The 20,812-nt window shown below is 40.3% G+C and overlaps 1 protein-coding gene across 1 annotated transcript in view; it reads left to right on the top strand.

The window, feature by feature from the left end:
* Positions 1-20,812, top strand: part of LOC140467081 (acidic mammalian chitinase-like) — a 52,948-nt gene that overhangs the window by 14,626 nt on the left and 17,510 nt on the right. The window contains exons 4-8 of the mRNA XM_072563141.1: positions 4,369-4,425; positions 5,641-5,806; positions 6,104-6,228; positions 14,766-14,880; positions 14,998-15,180. Of these exons, the coding sequence (XP_072419242.1) occupies positions 4,369-4,425; positions 5,641-5,806; positions 6,104-6,228; positions 14,766-14,880; positions 14,998-15,180 (646 nt within the window). The remainder of the gene's footprint in view (positions 1-4,368; positions 4,426-5,640; positions 5,807-6,103; positions 6,229-14,765; positions 14,881-14,997; positions 15,181-20,812) is intronic.

Below are 20,812 nucleotides of genomic sequence, written 5' to 3'. Positions count from 1 at the left end.
AGACGTTTTCAGGGTACCTGGTGCAGACTGGAACTGATGATCAAAGATGACTTACACATTGTTGGATTGGAATCCTTTTCTGTTGATGATGTCAGTTGCATTATGATATGACGCTCTGAACACAATGTGTGTAGAGTTTATTGTACCCTGCATCTGGGGGAAACCAGTTTTGATTTCAATTCCTACTGCCCAGGCGGCAGCATTGACCTTATCATGGGGAAATGAATTGAAGAGGTGTGAGCTAGCACAGATTTGATCAGTAAAATCCTCGATACATCTGTGGGTTGACCAATTAGAGATCCCACACAGATTCCCAGTATATCCTTAGAATCAGCCAGTTTGCATACATCAAAAGAGAAATACTGGAAAATCTCAGCAGGTCAGGCAGCATCTGTAAGGAGAGAAAAGAGCTGACGTTTCGAGTCTAACTAACCCTTTTGTCAAAGCTTTGTGATTTTCCAGCATTCTCTCAGATTCCAGCATCTGCAGTAATTTGCTTTTATCCAGTTTGCATACATGTTTAGCTCAGCTATCATCTTGACAGACACTGGGTATGATGGCAATCCACTCTTTCTCATTGTACATCATGTCACAGTGCTGTGATGATGTCCCAGGACATCTTACGTTTATGGTGACAATACTCATCTGGAGGAAATGGCATCAAGGATGATGGACTCTGGTCCTCCTGTATCTTCTACAAATTCTGAGGGGACATCAGCTATGAATTCTTAACTTACTGCTGGTCCTGATCTTGCTGGAATGTCTTGCCCTCCTCCATTTCTCCACACATTCATAACATTACAGCAACAGTGACAACAATCCCTTCAGTGACTGGATCCATTGATCATGCTTCAAATGAACCTGTGTGGCATTATCAGAAATACTCCAAATTCGCACACTCACAACACTTAACATACTCCTCCATACAGTGGAACATGGAATATCTCAACATGGAACTTTTATAAATAAGAACCCATGGGTGTTAGGGACAAAGTACTAGCATGGATAGAGGATTGGCTGAATGGCAAAAGGCAGAGAGTAGAAATCAAAGGGTTTTTTTTCAGGATGGAAGCTAATGACTAGTTTTGCAGGTGTCAATGGTGGGTCCACAAATTTTCATGTTATATATTAACGTTCTTGACAAATGTTGAGGGCATTGTTACTATGTTTGTTGATGACACAAGAATAGGTGGGGGGACAGATAGTGTTCAAGAATTGGTAAGGCTTGGAAGGACTTGAAAGACGAGGTCAGTAGGAAAAGAAGTGGCAGATGGAATATCATTTGGGAAAGTGGGAGGTTATGCACTTTGGTAAGATGAATTGAGGCATAGACTATTTTCTAAATGGGGAAATCAGAAGCAAAAAGGGACTTACGAGTCCTGTTCAGGATTTTCTTAAGGTTAACATGCAGGTTCAGTTGGCAGTTAGGAAGGCAAATGCAATGTTCAGATTGACTTCAAGAAGGCTAGAATACAACAGTAGCAATGTACTGGTGACAATGTATAACGCTGTGGTCAGACCACATTTGTAATATTGTGAGCAGTTTTGGGGCCCTTGTCTAAGGAAGAATGCATTGGTTTTGAAGGGGTTCAGAGGAGGTTAATAAAAATGATCTCGCATTAAGGACTCCTAGTCTGTATTCAGTGGAGTTTAGATGGATGAGGGGGAAATCTCATTGAAACTTACAGAATACTGAGTGGTCTGAATAGAGTTCTTGAATGTTGTTGGGTTTGCACCCAATTGTGGAGTATTCCATCAGACTCCTAACTTGTGACTTGTCAATGGTAACTATAATTGCCATCTTGTAATTTCCCCCTGATTTATTCCTTATCGTTGACACATCTTTCAGTGGGTAGGTCGAGTTCAGGCTCTCCTGAGCCCAGGGCTCATCTGCTCCCTTTTTCCTGCTTTTCCTTTCCTTTCTCATCATCTTCTTTGCTCATTACCTTTTCTTGATGGAGGCACAAGTGTAGGTCTAGTACCAGACACAGAGTAGTTATTGGTGAATGGTACATTGGTGGATAGCTCAACAATGAATGGCACATCGATGGAGGCAACATTGCTGAGGTGGCCCAGCAGTAAAAATATGGTACCTCTAGAGTGGTGACTTCAATGTTGGTGGGTCTGGTGCAGACAGTGGGGGTGTGATAACAGAAGGACATTGGCCCAGCGGCAAGAAGATGACGCCTGTAGAGTGGCAACTCATCGTTGGTGGGTCCTGCGCAGATGGCAGCGAGATGAAGGAGGGATGATGGCACAGGCATCGATGGCGGAGGCAGTGAAACGAAGATGGACTTTCTTTCAAATTTTTTTTATTCTTAAGCTATTCAAAATGGCACCGGATCATGGTAACAGTTGAAGCTGTTCACTGCATTAATTCACTGTAAAATACACATGCCAATAAATCATGCATTTAATGAAGGGGTTCAAGTCCCTTACAAGAGCAGCCTGCATGTTCAGACAAATAAAGAAGGTCCCTCCCACTCTGAGTGTGTTTGCAGCCATTTTCAATTTCCAGTGTGGATTTATGATTTGGATGTGAATGGACGGCCATGCACATCACGCTTGGCATAGAGAGTCTCAATATCAGCCCAGCAATGAAAGAATACTCTGAACCACCATTTTCCTTTCTTCCTGCCGTTCCCCATCAAGCCCATCAGTACTGAGCCTCCACATTACCACACACCACTTTGACTTACACCTGCAGCTCTCAACATTGCCTGTGAGCCCTGGCCCTACGGTTTAGCCGTGACAACCATTGCATTACACTATCCCAACCATCAGGCCAATGTCATGGTGACCACCGAGAATTCACCCCACCATGCACATCAACTCATGTCCTCTAATGTGCTAGCATCTGTCTATTTTAAATATGCAATCTCCCTCATTCAAAATTATTGTCACTTTTTGTATCCCAGAATGTCCCTGGACTGATCATAGATGATGCCCTTGACTTACTGTGTTGAGACACCCTGAATGAAAGCCTTCTCCCTTAACTTGACTGATGACTACTCCCCTTAGACTTTCAGACATGGCCATTTGATTGGTGTGTGTTTAGTGTAGTTCCCACATAGGTTGTTGGCATCTGGTGCAGGTGTGAGATGGACATAACAATGTGCTGTAAGCAACATAGTCCTCACATTGTCTGATCACTGCCGACAATCATGACAATCTGCCTGGATTTGTATCTATGCTAAAAGAAAAGGCAACACAGAAGATTAAGTACTAAGAGCAGTAAGAGATCAAACACAGATCCCTGGCATGCCCTTGGTCCAAACCCTATGTGCAAACTGTCCTTGCAGCACCACTACAATGAAAAGTTCTGGGAAGCTCCAAAGTACACCATGGAAGTCTTGCAAATAGGATGAGAAGTGCCAAGAGGGTGCAAAGAGGCTGGTACGTGTTCAATGCCAACATCCAGTCAACATCCATGGATGGACTGTGCAAGTAACTGCTGCCTTTGGAGTGTTTGGAGTATTATCTGTGTTGTTGGTGACTGGTGTCCAAGATGGTGGTCAAGAGATGCAAGCAACAAGCTGAAGTTGCCAAGTAACCACTCTCGCTCTCATATCATGAATTGATGCCGTCTGGTTTTTATCTGGTATGTAGAGACAAAGAGGAGTAACTGCTCGTAAATGAGGCAAAACTAACTAATAATAATTACACAATAATTTGCCGCTCACTAATGAGATCTTGTCTCACCATTCAATCCGAGGCTGAAAATGGGATATTTTGCACTCAATGTCAAGAAGCCCCCCACCGCTGATTTCACACATTTTCCCCAATTTTCCCCTCAATCCCTACATCGTTCAGTACCTGATAAAAATTTGCTCAATGTTTCTTTACATATTCTCATGCACGTTTATTGGAAAAAGCATTCCCATTCTTTAAAGTGAGAAGAGGTATAGATTCTAGAACAGATGGATCTATACCTTTAAGAAAGTTACATCAAGTCATAAAGTATGACAATCTGAGAAAAAGGTTACTTTCTCCATGTAATGGAGTCAGTGTAGTGAAAAACACATGGTAAACTGTAAAATAAAAACAGACATTGCTGGAAAAGCTCAGCAGGTCTAGTAGCATCCGTGAAGAGAAATCAGAATTAATGTTTCGGGTCCAGTGACCCATCCTCAGAAAGTCACCAGACCCAAAATTATTTCTTTTCACAGATGCTACCAGACCTGCTGAGCTTTTCCAGCAAATTCTGTTTTTGTTTCTGATTTACAGCAACCAAAGTTCTTTCAATTTTTATTCAATAATTTATTAATTGGTCTGGATCCTTATATCGGTCAAGATATTGATGCCATTTTAACCTGCCTTATTCACTGTTACATTGACAATAATGTTTTCTTCCATTCTTCCTCACAGAAATAAGAATCTGAAAACACTGATGGGATATGGAGGTTGGGCTTTTGACAATAGCAGGTAAAGCCTGCTAATTTGCAAAATTAGATAAGTTCTAAAGTTGAGTTTGTCAAGTGTATTTAATCAGCAATGTTCACGTTTCTGTGACTTTTTTTTGGTCACTTTGTATTAGCCATTTTTCCATTATGCAATAAAAACTGACAATTCACACCTACCTTGCAGAGTTTAAAGTTTCAAACGACTTTTCCCCTTCAATGCCAAATTTAACTTTGCAGACAGCCCAATCGAAAGGTTGACTTTAGCATGAATTTAACTCTAAGCTACAGGTTGCCATCTCCATAATGTGGAAGTTTGTGTTTCTTTAAGGAGTATTACAAAAAATTCCAAATTTTCTATTATCGAACATCTGTGAGAGTGGTCATGTCAATGGGATAGGGTAAATCATTTATCCTTCTAATGTCTTTTCTGTTTTACATAAATGCACAATGTTATCCAAAGAGGAAAACAGTGCACTGCAAGTGCATTCAGTCAGAAAGGTTTTAAAGACTTCTATTGTACTATTTGATTGCTTTTGAGTGCAGAGCGCATTGACCTGATTATATGCTTTAGTCACATTTGTTGAGAGGCAAATAACAGGCAGGACATTGATAATACCTTCCCTGCTTTGCTTTGAAAGTGCACCATTAGCTTTAGTGCACCCACATAAAAGGACCTTTGATTTAAAAGCTTATCTGTGCCTCTGACAGTGCAACACTTCCTCACAATGAGAGTCAGTCTACATTGTATGTTTACATTTCACGTGGAACTTGAACCCTTCAAGTAATACGGTGGCTCTGTAATTAGCACTACTGCCTCACAGTGCCAGGACACAGGTTCAATTTCACCCTTGGGCAACTGTCTATTTGGAGTTCAAAATTGTATAAGTTGGTTGGATTGGCTGTGTGAAATTGCCCATAGTGTCCAGGAACCTAATGAAGGAGCAGTGCTTTGAAAGCTTGTGATTTCAAATAAACCTGTTGGACTACAACCGTTGTTGTTGTGTGACTTTTGACTTTGTCCACTTCAGTCTGACATTGGCATCTCCACATCATTCCAGCATGAAGGTTTGAGACACTCAGAAAGCTCTCTGTTCCTTTGTATTTTAAATATAGTGAAGATTAGAACGAGCACAGCCAGGGTTAGGAAAAGAAAGCACTGGCCAGAAAATAATCCTGATTCTCTGAAGATTTATATATTTTAATATTTTCTCTATTTTCAAACGTTTTCCAATATTAGATTTACCGACATGGCAGAACAACAGAGTACTCGAACAGATTTCATCAATGCTGCAATTGACTTTCTGCGGAGTCATGGATTTGATGGTTTAGACCTGGACTGGAGGTTTCCTGCCTTTGAAGACAGTCCAGCAAGTGATAAAGGACTCTTTACTCTCCTCGTCAAGGTGATAAATCTAAAAATATTCTGTCGCTGCAACATCTTCTGTAAACAATTATAGATGACCTAAAACCAATAATGCATTCTTAACATTATTGAAGGCCACACATTCATTGAAGTAACTGATAGATATGGACTGCAAAAACTTCACCATATTTATTTTAACCAGGATCTCAGGGAAGTACTTTATGCAGGGATAGTTCTTTAGGAGGCATAATTGTTGTCTATCAAAAGGAATTGTAACCACAGGAACTATGCTCTAAAAACATATTTCTCATCACTAACAATGGCTCACTATTTATAGGAATTGAGAGAAGCCTTTGAACAGGAGGCACAGAAATCTGGGAAGGACAGACTTCTACTAACAGCTCCAGTGGCTGCTAAGGAACAGATCATCAGTTCTGCTTATGAGATACCTGAGATTTCAAAGTGAGTACAAATTACAGAAAGAATGAAATGTGTAACCTCTGAAAAAAGGCCTCATTGTGGATAATGAACATTATTATAAGCCAACCAAATGAAGGAGTTTTTTTTATTGAAATTGTGAAGAAAAGCTAAAGATTTGAACACTGGCCACTTCAAATATGTTGGTTCAGAACATGCTCCCAACCATGGCCCAAATAGACATTTCAATTGCTTTCTTCACCTTCCGATGCTCCTCTATGAATGCCATTGAACAATCAAGAGTTCCAACTAAGGGGCATGCTTTAATGCAGCAGCACCAGTGAAGTAGGGTTGATGTTTAAAGCAAAATGTAGTCAGTTCTTCTATAATGCAATTGGTTGCATTCATGTGCAATCCCACATTGTAGAAAAATCGCTCTTTAGAAACAGCACTAAAAGTGTTGGCTATGTAATCATGTTACGGCCGACACACTTTAAAAGTTTGCATTTTAGAAACAATGTCCCCACTTCATCAATTGCGTTACTGTGAATTTGTATTGATGAAATGTGCGTTATAGCAGAATGACTGTAGCTTTATTTTTCAATGATTCTTTTTCCATCTCACTAACACCTTCATTAGGTAATAGGCCCTTCTATTAAGATTACCTTCTATATTTATGCAGAATTAGGGGACATTTTGACTCAGAAGCAGAATGAGAAAAATCTATCAAAATTGCCAATAATTATTTAATTTAAAATCACAACACACAAGTGAAGCATTAAATATCAAGACAACACAATATTTAATTAGTACAAAACAACATTAATGAAAAACAGTGCTTTTAAAAGTTAACTCACATTTCTATACACAGAAAAATCCCTAAATAGTCTTTCCATGCACAGGAGGGCTTGGGCATGTCAAGGGCACATTAAACCCAGTACATGAAACACGGAAACATGGAAACTTTGGTAGTACAGTGGCTCAGTGGTTAGCACTTCTGCATCCCAGCAGCAGGGCCACGGGTTTGATTCCATCCTCCGGTGACTGTCTGTATAGAGTTTGCACATTCTCCCCATGTGTGCATGAGTTTCCCATTTATTATTTATACTTTCTGTTTCCCATTTGTCAACTAATCCCAAGAATGCTACTTTAAAAAAAGGGTTTTATGATTTACACATGAAAGAAGTGAAACTATCACTGTATTCTAACAGATGAAAGGCTTAAGAGACAATCAATTTTTCAATGTATAATTTCAGTTACATCACACTGCAAATTTTTGCTATAAATTCTGTGTTACGATCGAGCCCTCCACAATCACCTGATGAAGGAGCGTCACTCCGAAAGCTAGTGTGCTTCCAATTAAACCTGTTGGACTATAACCTGGTGTTGTGTGATTTTTAACTTTGTACACCCCAGTCCAACACCAGCATCTCCAAATCATAACAAGATATAGGTGTAGATGTAGACCATTTTGCTCTTTGATTACATTCCACCATGGCTGAGCTGATAATCCTCAGCTCCACTTTCCTGCCTTTTCCGATAATCCTTGATTCCCTCACTGATTATTAATCTGTCGATCCTTGGCCTTGAACTATTTAACAACCCAGCCTCATCCCTCTGAAGTAAAGAATTCCACAGATTCCCTGCTCTCTGAGAAAATAAATTCCTCCACATCTGTCTTAAATGTGCGAGCCCTTATTCTGAGATTCCACTGTCTCGTCCTACACTCTCTCACAAACGAAAACAACCTTTCCACATTAACCTGTTAAATCCCTTAAAAATCATATATGTTTCAATTAGGTTGCCTCTCAATCTTCTAAAACCCAACTTACTCAAACTAAACTCATAAGACAGACCCTCCATACCTGGTATCGAGCCGAGTGAGCCTTCTCTGGTAGGCTTCCAATGCCCGTCTACCTTTCCTTAGAGATTTCTGTCATAACTCATATGTGCTTGACTGGTTGACCAACTGATTGACTAGCTGTCTGCTCGCTCACCTGCTGACTGAATTATCAGAGTGTGCAACAGAAATACCTTCTGCAAGAATTTCATGTCAATAGGTGATTGAGCTTTCTAAAAGACATAGTACCTTTCTGAAATCTGTGCAATAAAACAATCAGGACCAACTATAAAATGCTGCAAAAAGACTCAGCATTATAGTTGCACATCACTGTCACCTCTGAATAATGTGCACTCTGTTGAAGCTCCTCTTCCAGTCAAAAAGAGACCAGGATGAGGAGAAGGAGAAGAAGCAAGGCCAGTTGGCAAGGATCAGATAAATAAGGCCCACAAATACATTCGGTTCCGTAAATTGCGAATGAGCAAGGGTCTGCAGAAGCATGGCAACAGCCAGTGCTGGGATATGGAGTAAAGACTGAATCCTGTCAAGAGTACATAGCCAGGCTGACATGTCACTTAGTCCAGTGGGCTGAGTGACCTGTCAGCCTGATAGCAACACTGATAGCAACAGAATGAGTTCAATTCCTATACCAGCTGGGGTTAGTATGAAGATCCTACTTTCTCAACCTCTCCCCTTGCCTGTGGTGACCCTTAGGTTAAGTTCACCATCAATTGTCCCTCTCTATTAAGAGAAAAGTCGTGGTCTTTTTATATTTATCAGTGTCAGAGTGCCAGTGCCTGAGAAACATCCATCTTGTTACATTTATCTATTCAATGTAATCCTAAAGCAAGAATATGGTCAGTCTATTTAATGATAAATTATAGGTAATTACTAATTCATTTCTTCAAAGATGTTACTACATGCTTCTGGAGCAGGTGGGACTTGAACCAAATTCTCATAGCTCAGAGATAGGGACGCTACCAATACACCACAAGAGTCCGAAAGACATACTAGTATGATAATATGACTGAATATACAGATTGTATGATGGAGATATTTTATATTTAAATGTCACATGTCATGATGTCATTTAAGTTTCTTAAATGTAGCATGCTTTTCTGAGATCAGTGCTACAATTCAACAGAGAATAACCATCAGTATTACCCAACATCTAATCTTGAAACTCTGATCAACTCACTTAAACATGGTGTTGGGAAAAAAAAACACAGTTACAATGAGTTGGTCCACTTTGGAATGCTACCAAAATCACCTGACCTGAAAGTAGCCAATCTCATAGCAACGTACAGAGGAATGTCCAGTGACTGGGTCTGAAAAAAACTATCCAATGGGAAATTACCTGGATATTAAAATTCACCACCTGCAATCTCTAACCCACAGTGAAATCTTCAAATATCTCAGAGAATGAGACTTCTTGACTATTGATATCACAAGTACAAAAATTAAATCTCTGTTTGTTACTGGAAAGAAGAGGATTGGACTCCACCTTTCCACTTCTACCTACCCCTTGCCAAAGGATAACAGGGGAGCTCTGGCAATGGACAATTGAAATTCTTGGTGGGAATGGATTATACTCTCAGGGTCAACAGCCATACATCAAAACCAGCTCCAGTGAGCAGCCACAATGGAAATTTTTGTTCTAGAAAAGGAAATATCTAGAAATATGGAGTAATGTGCAGAAATGTGCAATAACATCAAGTCGCTCTCACTTGTAATATATGTTAATGACTTGGATAAGGAAAGGCAATACATTATCACCAAATTTGTGAATAACACAAAAATAGGTACAAAAGGCAAGTGATGAGGATAAGGCAAAAAACATGCAGAGGGATATAAATAAATTAAGTGAGTGGACATAAGCTTGGCAGATTTAATATAATGTAGGGAAATGTGAGGTTATGCACTTTCTCAGGAGGAACAGAGAGCTGAAAACTATTCAGATGAAGAAAGACTGCAGAATGCTACAGACAGAGGAGTTTGGCAGTACACATCCACAAATCACAAAAAGCCAGCATTCAAGTTCAGTTAGACATAGAAAGGAAAAAGTAATGCTGGCCTTTATTTCTAAGGGAATTGAGTATAAAAATAGGGAGGTTTTGCTAAAATGACACAAAACGTTAGTCAGACCACATCTGGAATACAATGAACAGTTTTGGGCTCCATTACATTTTGTTCAAATGTTCCAGGCATAATAGATTGTACCCTGTGCTCAATCAGGAACATTCATGAATGGGAGTGGATACCATTTGATTAACATTCTGCTTTTATATCACTATAACTAATGGATAACGTAGGTATGAACTGGAGTTTTGAACAAGAGTCATATCGAAGTTGAAACATTAATTCTGTTTTTCTCCCTCTGCAAATGCTGCCAGACCTGCTAAGTTACTCCAGAATATTGATTTTACTTCAGATTTTTAGAATCTGCAATGTTTTGCTTTTAAATTAGTTGAGTGAGCCTTCTCTGAATTACCTCTGACGTAATTACAGCAATTTTCATACATGGAGTCACAAACTGCAAATAGCAGTTCAAGCATCCTCTCTCCAAGGCCCTGTGGAAGTGGAATGAAATATCCCTGAAGTCCAATATTCAATTTATCATTCTAACCATGTGCTGTACCTTTCTTGTGATTCATGTTAAAGAACATCCAGATCTTTCTGTACCTCTGAGTTCAGTAATCTCTCTTAATTTTAATGGTATGCTGCACTTCGATTCTTCCTGGCAAAGTCACGTTTTCCCCCATTATCCTCCATCTGCCGTTTGTTTGGCCTCTCACTCGACCTATCCAACTCCCTTTGTAGAATCTCCAATCTCTTGTATGTCTTGGTGTCATCAGCAAATTTAAATTAATTGAAAGATGCAATCATTGCTTTGATGTAGATTGAAAATAGTTGAGTCTCCAAAATTTATCCCATAATCTCCTCTCTTGTGCAGTAATCTTTACTGTGTACCTTATCCAGTACCATATGGAAACATCCCTACACTATAAGTGTTTTGTGTGCACCTTCCACAAATAAATTAATTCCATACAATTCCCTTTCACAAAGTCAAATGACTCTGCCTGACCAAAATATGATTTTGTAAGTACCCTCCTATAACTGCCTTTGTCATGCATTTGAGTAATTTTGCCACGATCCACTCTGTTAACTAACACGGAGCTTCCTATTTTCTGTCTATGTCCTTTCTTGGACAATTACCAAAGCAGCTGTTATCTCTCCTAATTACTTCATTCAAGATCCTAAAAGGCAAGCCATCTGATTCTGGGGGTTTTTCAACCTTTATGTTTTATGTATAATAACTTCTCCTTCAGGTTTTTCTTCATGCTGTTTTTAATTTCTCCCTCTCATAAACCTTATGATTTTCAAGTATCTTTGAGATGTTTTCCACCATGAAGGCAGGCAAAAAATGTAGGTTGAATGACTCTTCGCTTTCCATGTTTCTCATTATCAGGTTCTCGGACTCACTCGCGAGAGTAACTTTACTGATATAAACTGTTGCTAACTGGCTTTCTCAATGTACAACACACAGATTGCAATGGTTCAAGAAGACAGCTCACCACCAGCTTATCCAGTGCAACTAGGGATAGGCAATAAATGCCAGCCAGCCGATACCACCCATGTCCCACAAAGGAATAAAAAAAACTTATACTATACTTCATCACTTTTTAATTTTGATTACCATTGTTGGGTCCATCTTAATATTTGAAAAATCTTCTGGCTCACCATTTATTTTTCCAGACTTCTATTGGATTTCTTCCAATATCAAACATTTATTTTTCTTTTATAGACATATTAAGTGCACTGAGCTATAGAATACTAACTATTGAAATGACCGATTCAATTATGCATTATTTTTAAAAAATTATTAATGGGTTTGGGCAGCACTTGCTTGACTAACATTTATTCTCCATATCCATTTGCCCTTGAGAAGGTAGTAGTGAGCTGCCTTATAGAACTGCTGCATGTGTAGGTATACCCCAATACCATTAGTGAGGGAATTCCAAGATTTTGATCCAGTGACAGCAAAGGGGTGGCAACATTATTTCCAAGTCAGAATAGTGAGTGGCTTGGAGAGAAACTTACAGATGGTGGTGTATTCATTTCCTGGTGCTTTTGTCCTTCTAGACAGAAGTTTTGTGGGTTTGGAAATTGCTGTTTCAGGAGACAATAAATTTCTGAAGCAAATTTCGTAGGTGGTACACAGTGCCGCTACTGTGCACCAGTGATGGGGGGGAGTGGATGTTTGTGGATGTGGTGCCAATCAAATGGGCTTCTTTGTTCTAGATGGTGTCAAGCTTCTTGAGGGTTGTTGGAGCTGGACCCAGCCAGGCAAGTGGGAGTATTCTATCACACTCGTGACTTATGCTTCATTTCTGACACATAGGCTTTAGGGAATCAGTAACTCCTTCAAACCTTCTTTGGGCTAGTGGTGCAGGAAGTTCTGAAGCACAGGTTCTCAGTACCATTGCCGAAATGTTGTCAAGGCCCATAGCCCTTCCAATATCCAATGCCTTCAACTACTTCTTAACATCATGTGGAGTGAATAGAATTGACAGAAGACTGGCATCTATCGATGGACCTCAGGAAGACACCAAAATGAATCATCCACTTGGCACCTCTGCCTTAGACCGTTTTAAATGCTTCAGCATTATCTTTTGCACTGATGGGCTGGGCTTCCCCACCATTGAGCATGGAGATATTTGTGGAGCTTCCTCCTGTGAGTTGTTTGGTTGTTCACTACCATTCTTAACTGGTTGTGGCAGGATTGCAGAGCTTAGGTTTGATTTGCTGGTTGCGGAATCACCTCATTCTATCACTTGTTGCTTATGCTGTTAGGCAACAAGTTATCTTGCTTGGATCTTCACCAGGTTGGCATCTTATTTTCAAATATGCCTAGTGCTGCTCCTGGCATGCTCTCCTGCATTTCCCATTGAACCAGGGTTGATCCCCTGGCTTGATGGTAAAGGTATAGTGGGAGATTGCCAGACCATGCAACTGTAAATTGTGTTTGAGTAGATGCTGCAGATGGTCGACAATTCCTCATGGTACCCACTTCTGAGTTGCTAAATCTGCTCAAAGTCTACTACGTTTAGCACGATAATAATGCCACACAACACAATGTTTGGAGAGCTGGGCTGAGGAGTGTCAGGTGGAGTTCAACCCTGTCAAGTGTGAGGTTGTCCATTTTGGAAAGACAAATAAGAATGCGGAATACAGGGTTAACGGTAGGGTTCTTAGTAAGGTGGAGGAGCAGAGGGATCTTGGGGTCTATGTTCATAGATCTTTGAAAGTTGCCACTCAGGTGGATAGAGCTTGTAAGAAGGTTATGGTGTATTAGCGTTCATTAGCAGAGGGGTCGTGAAGTGATGTTGCAGCTTTATAGGACCTTGGTTAGGCCACATTTGGAGTACTGTGTGCAGTTCTGGTCGCCTCATTTTAGGAAAGATGTGGAAGCTTTGGAGAGGGTGCAGAGAAGATTTACCAGGATGTTGCCTGGAATGGAGAAGAGGTCGTACAAGGATAGGTTGAGAGTGCTAGGCCTTTTCTCATTGGAACGGCGAAGGATGAGGGGTGACTTGATAGAGGTTTATATGATGATCAAGGGAATAGATAGAGTAGACAGTCAGAAACTTTCTCCCCGGGCACAGCAGAGTGTTACAAGGGGACATAAATTTAAGGTGAAGGGTGAAAGGTATAGGAGGGAATGTCAGGGGTAGGTTCTTTACCCAGAGAGTGGTGGGGGAGTGGCAGAGTCAGAATCATTGGCGGCCTTTAAGCGGCAATTGGATAGGTACATGGATGGGTGCTTAAGCTAGGACAAATGTTCGGCACAACATCGTGGGCTGAAGGGCCTGTTCTGTGCTGTACTGTTCTATGTTCTATGTTCTATGTTCTAATGTAAGGTCTTCTTAGTGTGAAGACAGGACTCTGTTTCCACTAGGACCATGTGGTGGCCATTCTTGCCAATGCTATCAGATTGGTAATGTTGAGATGAAGCATATTTTTCCCTCTTTCTGTTTCCTCATCACCTGCTGCAGACCTAGTCGAGCAACTACACCATTTAGAATAGGACCAACTCTTAGAATCATGGTGCTATCCAGTCTTTCTTGGTGGTGCTCATTGAAGAGTACTTTTTGTGCACTTGCCTCGATCAGTACTTCTCCAAGTGATTCCTCCAATGGAAAAGGACTGGTTCATCAACCGAGCGAGACTGAGAGATGTGTGTTGTGTGGGAATCTACAGGAGGTTTTCATGCCCATGTTTGACCTAATGCCATAAAACCTCATGCAGTACATACCTTCATCAATACCAGATGGTCTGTCAGGTTTCATTCCCTTTTTGAGACTTTCCAGCAGTTAATTCAACTGACTGGTTTGCCAAGCCATTTTGGAGAGCTGGTCAGAGTCAACCATACTTCTATGGGTCTGGGGTTACATGAAGTCTAGACCAGATAAGGATGGAAGCTTCCCTTCCCGAAATGCCACTACTGAAACCATGCGACTTTATAATGCTGGCTTCATGGTCACCATTAGACTTTTAATTCCAGATATTTATTGGATTTAAATTTCACCAGTCGTCATGGTGGGATTCAAACCTATGTCTGCAGAATATTACTTGGGTCTCTGAATTATTAATCTAGAAATAAAAATACTAAGCTATAGCTTCCCTATGAATAATAATTATAGTTAATTACTAAATTGAATTTTTATTTTGTTTTAAACAGACATCTGGACTTAATCTCTGTGATGACATATAATTTTCACGGCGTGAACGATAAGTTCACTGGACACCATAGCCCCCTGTACCCTGGTTCTGCTGACTATAAATACAATAGTATTGTAAGTATTTGTGCAAAAGTGGTATCTATATTTTAATATTTTTCATTATCACAAATATCTTATAAGAACCTTTTATTAGTTTAGAGAATCTCAATATCACACTGAATTATCTTACAGGAGTATATGTTAACATACTGGAGAGATAAGGGTGCACCAGCAGAGAAGCTACTTGTTGGATTTCCAGCATTTGGAAATACCTACAAGCTCAGTACCTCTCAAAATGATCTTGCTGTTCCTGTTTATGGTGGTGGTTCCCCTGGTCCATACACTGGCAAAAGTGGATTCTTGGCATACCATGAGGTAATCATGCTGAAATTGTTGTGGTGTTATTATCCCAGCTGTGGTAGTCCTGGCCAAGTTGGATGTCAGAATGAATTCTGGCTTGATCGATTGTATTTTTGTGTCTTGGTTAACTTGGAGGTTAGTAACTGATACACATTCACACGAAGCTGCACATTTTCTTGAAGAACAGAAGCATTTTTACACAGGAAAAGAAAAATAAAACAAGCCCCTTAAATACAGAATAATCTTATATACATATTAAAACACACAGAAAAGTAAACTTTCAAGCTTTTTCCTGACATTATCTATTACAGTGAATCTCAAATCCAGAGAAAATGTATTACTGGGAAAATTAATAAGTTAGAGCCAAGAATTCTGTTTCCCAGAAAACAGCAAATTATGTTTTGTCCAGAACCAAATCAATGGAATGATAATTGTTAGCTGATGAGAATTACACTCAGCCCAGAATGGTCAGGCAGGAGCTCTGTAGTAATGAAAGAACAGCTGGTTCATACAAAACACAAACACTTGGAATAAGAATTTGTATCAGATCTTTTATTTCAACTTGTTTAAGCTGAATTGTTATTGAAATATGTGAATACATTAATCAAGTAGTTTAGATGTTCCTTGAGTAAATAATTCCATGATTTAATAATGTGATAAGGAATTAAGATAATTGACTGGAATATTTCACCACAAAGTTTAAATGAAGATCACATTTCTTACAAAATACAGCAGGTCTTTATGCGAATCTTAATGAAATGTTGCTGTCAGCAACATATCAGGCCGAGCTCTGTAAAAGGGTATGTAGCAAGAGACTTTGGAGAGCCTCAGTCTAGACAGCGGTGGAGATAAGATTCCTAAATGTACATCCCCTCTGGGGTAGCTTGAGAAGTCCTGAAGATGTGAGACTCCAAGAAGAAAAGCGAAAGTAAAAGAAAACAGATTATCTTGGGTCATTTTATGATATAAATAAGACCATTTTGAAGAAACCTGCCTTCGTCAGATCCAAGTCATTCAATGGGAATGGGAAGTCTCCTGGAAGAGGGCAAGTTGCCCAAAGAGACAAGCAAGTTATATTTCAAATATTAAAGAACGGAACTCAGACTACATGCAATGGTGGAGACACCAGTTTAGAACAAACTGGTGCAATTACTTCAAGTTCCATGGGGAGAAATTACAAGAAGATTTCTACAAAGGAGAATGAGAAGAATGAGCTTGGTGAGATGCACTGTAAGAATCAGTAGCAAGATCAACAATAGTTGAGCAGTCACCTCTCCTACCGCAGGTGTTTGAAACCTGAAGGCCCCTTTGAGACTATTGTTGACATATCTGGAGAAAATCAGACTTTTCAAACAACACTGAACTTCTGTGCCACAGTAGAAACACCATTTTAGTATGTTCCTGTGCGGAAGGGGTCCCATTGCTGTTGATCTCCTCCTGAGCCAGTGGGTTAAAGAATCTTATAAAAACATTTGAAAAAAAAACTTCAATCCTAAATAGAACATTGTAATCACATTTGCATCATTCACCTCACAAATCTCAAAAGCCAATGAGTCCTTTGAATTGTTCTTTATCACAGCCTTTGCTGTTTGAATGTGTGTATCGCTGGACATCGGAGTGCATCTGGGAAAATTAACAAGCAGTGAAATTCACAACTAATCTTGGAGGAACTGTTGGGCGATGTTCACAGCACAGAATCAGATAAGTTAATTGTTGTTTTAAGTCTGTCCAAGAGAAAGGCTGCAGTAGTGGGTACAGTGGACTCTTTCTTGATTATATGTTTTTGGAGATAAGTCTCTTGATTAAACTTAAAATATAAGCCATAGCTATTAATTTAACCTGGGGCAGTGATTGTAGAGGAATAAGACGGTGTTATTTTCTGGGTCTGTAGATTATGAAGGGGCAAAAATGGCCTTTGCAGTGATATGTACTTCTTGTCAGATGTGGGAGTTTAAAGAGAGTTTAAGGGTTACTGCGGATTATATCTGCCATAAGTGCTGTTGGATGCAAATCTTATCAGATCGAGTAGATCGGTTGGAGAGACAGATAGAAGCGATGAAGAATTTGCAACAGCTACAGTATGTGATGGATGGCAGTTATAGAAAGGGGGGAAAGTCTCAGACACAGTCACATAGATGGGTTAACTCCAGGAAGGGTAAGAGAGGTAGGCAACTACAGCAGGAGTCTTTTGCGGATATACCCATTTCAAACAGGTATGTTGTTTTGGAAAATGTAGGGGGTGATGGATTCTCAGGGGAACGTAGCACAAACAGCCAAGTTTCTGGTATTGAGACTGGCTCTAATGTAACGAGGGGTACGTCGGCTTCCAAGAGATCAATTGTGTTAGGGGATTCTGTAGTCAGAGGTACAGACAGACGTTTCTGTGGCCAGCAGAGAAAAAGTAGAATGGTGTGTTGTTTCCCTGGTGCCAGGATCAAGGATGCCTCAGAGAGGGTGCAGAATGTTCTCACAGGGGAGACGGGCCAGCAGGTGGTCATTGTCCACATTGGAACCAACGACATTGGAAGGGAAAAGGTTGAGACTCTGAAGGGAGATTACAGAGAGTCAGGTAGAATTTTTAAAAAGAGGTCCTCAAGAATAGTAATATCTGGATTACTCCCAGTGCTACGAGTTAGTGAGGGCAGGAATAGGAGGATAGAGCAGATGAATGCATGACTGAGGAGCTGGTGTATGGGAGAAGGATTCATATGTTTGGATCATTGGAATCTCTTTTGGGGTAGAAGTGACCTGTACAAGAAGGACGGATTGCACCTAAATTGGAAGGGGACTAATATACTAGCAGGGAAATTTGCTTTAACTGCTTGGGAGGATTTAAACTAGTAAGGTGGGGGGGTGGGACCCAGGGAGATAGTGAGGAAAGAGATCGATCTGAGACGGGTACAGCTGAGAACAGAAGTGAATCAAACAGTCAGGGCAGGCAGGGACAAGGTAGGACTAATAAATTAAACTGCATTTATTTCAATGCAAGGAGCCTAACAAGGAAGGCAGATGAACTCAGTGCATGGTTAGGAACATGGGAGTGGGATATCATAGCAATTATGGAAACATGGCTCAGGGATGGGCAGGACTGGCAGCTGAATGTTCCAGGATACAAATGCTACAGGAAGGATAGAAAGGGAGGCAAAATAGGAGGGGGAGTGACATTTTTGATAAGAGATAGCATTACAGCTGTACTGAGGGAGGATATTCCTGGAAATACATCCAGGGAAGTTATTTGGGTGGAACTGAGAAATAAGAAAGGGATGATCACCTTATTGGGATTGTATTAGAGACCCCCCAATAGTCAGAGGGATATTGAGAAACAAACTTGTAAGGAGATTTCAGCTATCTGTAAGAATAATAGGGTGGTTCTGGTAGGGGATTTTAACTTTCCAAACATCAACTGGGACTGCCATAGTGTGAAAGGTTTAAATGGAGAGGAATTTCTTAAGTGTGTACAAGACAATTTTCTGATTCAGTATGTGGATGTACCTCCGTGAGAAGGTGCAAAACGTGACCTACTCTTGGGAAATAAGGCAGGGCAGATGACTGAGGTGTCAGTGGGGGAGCACTTTGGGGCCAGCGACCATAATTCTATTTTTTTAAAATTGTGTTGGAAAAGTATAGACTAAGAGGACCAATTAGTAAGTTTGCAGATGACACCAAAATTGGAGGTGTAGTCGACAGCAAAGAGGGTTACCTCAGATTACAACAGGATCTGGACCAGATGGGCCAATGGGCTGGGAAGTGGCAGTTGGAGTTTAATTCAGATAAATGTGAGGGTGCTACATTTTGGGAAAGCAAATCTTAGCAGGACTTAGACACTTAATGGTAAGGTCCTAGGAAATGTTGCTGAACAAAGAGATCTTGGAGTGCAGGTTCATAGCTCCTTGAAAGTGGAGTCACAGGTAGATAGGATAAGAAGGTGTTTGGTATGCTTTCCTTTATTTGCCAAAATATTGAGTACAGGAGTTGGGAGGTCATGTTGTGGCTGTACAGGACATTGGTTAGGCCACTGTTGGAATATTGCATGTAATTCTGGTCTCCTTCCTATCGGAAAGATGTTGTGAAACTTGAAAGGGTTCAGAAAAGATTTACAAGGATGTTGCCAGGGTTGGAAGATCTGAGCTACAGGGAGAGGCTGAACAGGCTGGGGCTGTTTTCCTGTAGCGTTGGAGGCTGAGGGGTGACCTTATAGAGGTTTACAAAATTATGAGGGGCATGGATAGGATAAATAGGCAAAGTCTTTTCCTTGGGGTCAGGGAGTCCAGAACTACAGAGGACGTAGATTTTTGGGTAAGAGGGAAAGATATAAAAGAGACCTAAAGGGGCGACTTTTTCTCACAGAGGGTGATACATGTATGGAATGAGCTGCCAGAGGATGTGGTGGAGGCTTGTACAATTGCAACATTTAAGAGGCATTTGGCTGGGTATATGAATAGGAAGGGCTTGGAGGAATATGGGCCGGGTGCTGGCAGGTGGGACTAGATTGAGTTGGGATATCTGATCAGCATGGACAGGTTGGACCGAAGGGTCTGTTTCCATGCTGTACATCTCTATGACTCTATGACTCTAAATGTGTATGGATTAACCATTACTTGTGAGTCTGCCACATGTGAAAGACTAACTCAGTAATGTAGTTATTTGGTAGTAGTAAACTTGAAAATTGTTCAAGTAAGATATTTTCTAATGGCTTTTTGTCTTGCATGCATCAGGAGAATTTGCAAGAATAACTATTTATACTGTACAAGAGGTCACTGAATATTGGGTAGCATGTAGACTCTGATTAGTTTCACAGAGAATACATCAGTTACATGTGAACCTAAATATTAGGAACTCTGGTAGGCTATTCAGCTCCTCAAGGGTGCTCTACCATTCAATGAGATCATAGCTGATCTGTTTATAGTCTCAAATCTGGATGCCTGCCTACCCCAAATAGCATTTCACCTTCCCTTACTTAAGAATAATCGATCTACCTGTGCTTCAAAAATATTCAAGGACGTTATCAAGTTCAAAGTATCATAACCTTTGAAGCGAAATTATTTATAACCTTTCTTAAAGAGCAGGCTCTTATATCAAATTCTGAATATATTTCTAGCTTCTTCCAGAAGAGGAAATATCCCCTCCACATTTCCCCTGTCAGGACTCTACACAATCTTGTGTGTTTAAACCAAGTAACCTCTTACACTTGATGCAAGCCAAACCTCATAAGACAACCCTTCCAAGTTAGGTATTAGTCTAGCAAGCCTTCCCTGAATGGCTTCCAAATGCATTTACAGTACATCCTATCTTAAATATGGTGAGTAATACTATGCACTACTGTGTAATCCAAAGGTGATCTCACCTGATCACTTCCTGATTGTTGTTTAAATTCCCATTATAATATGTCATCAAATTCTATTGCTTTTTATGGGTGAAGGAAAAACCACTTTGCCTACAGACCACTTGCTTACAGACACCATGGTCTTTAGCCAAAGAGGACCTACTCATAATGCCACTGCTACCTCAATTTGGCCACACTTAGGAACAGACAGTAAAACAGCCAATACCTAAGCCTTTACTGACTGAAGGAATATGATATCTAGATGACCTGCTCATGAGATTTACTGCCTCACAATGGCATCGCAGCTCCTGAAGCCCCAAAGAT

This window comes from Chiloscyllium punctatum, chromosome 45 (assembly GCF_047496795.1).
Source record: "Chiloscyllium punctatum isolate Juve2018m chromosome 45, sChiPun1.3, whole genome shotgun sequence".
NCBI lineage: Eukaryota > Metazoa > Chordata > Chondrichthyes > Orectolobiformes > Hemiscylliidae > Chiloscyllium > Chiloscyllium punctatum.
This window is presented reverse-complemented; position numbering and strand designations above follow the sequence as displayed.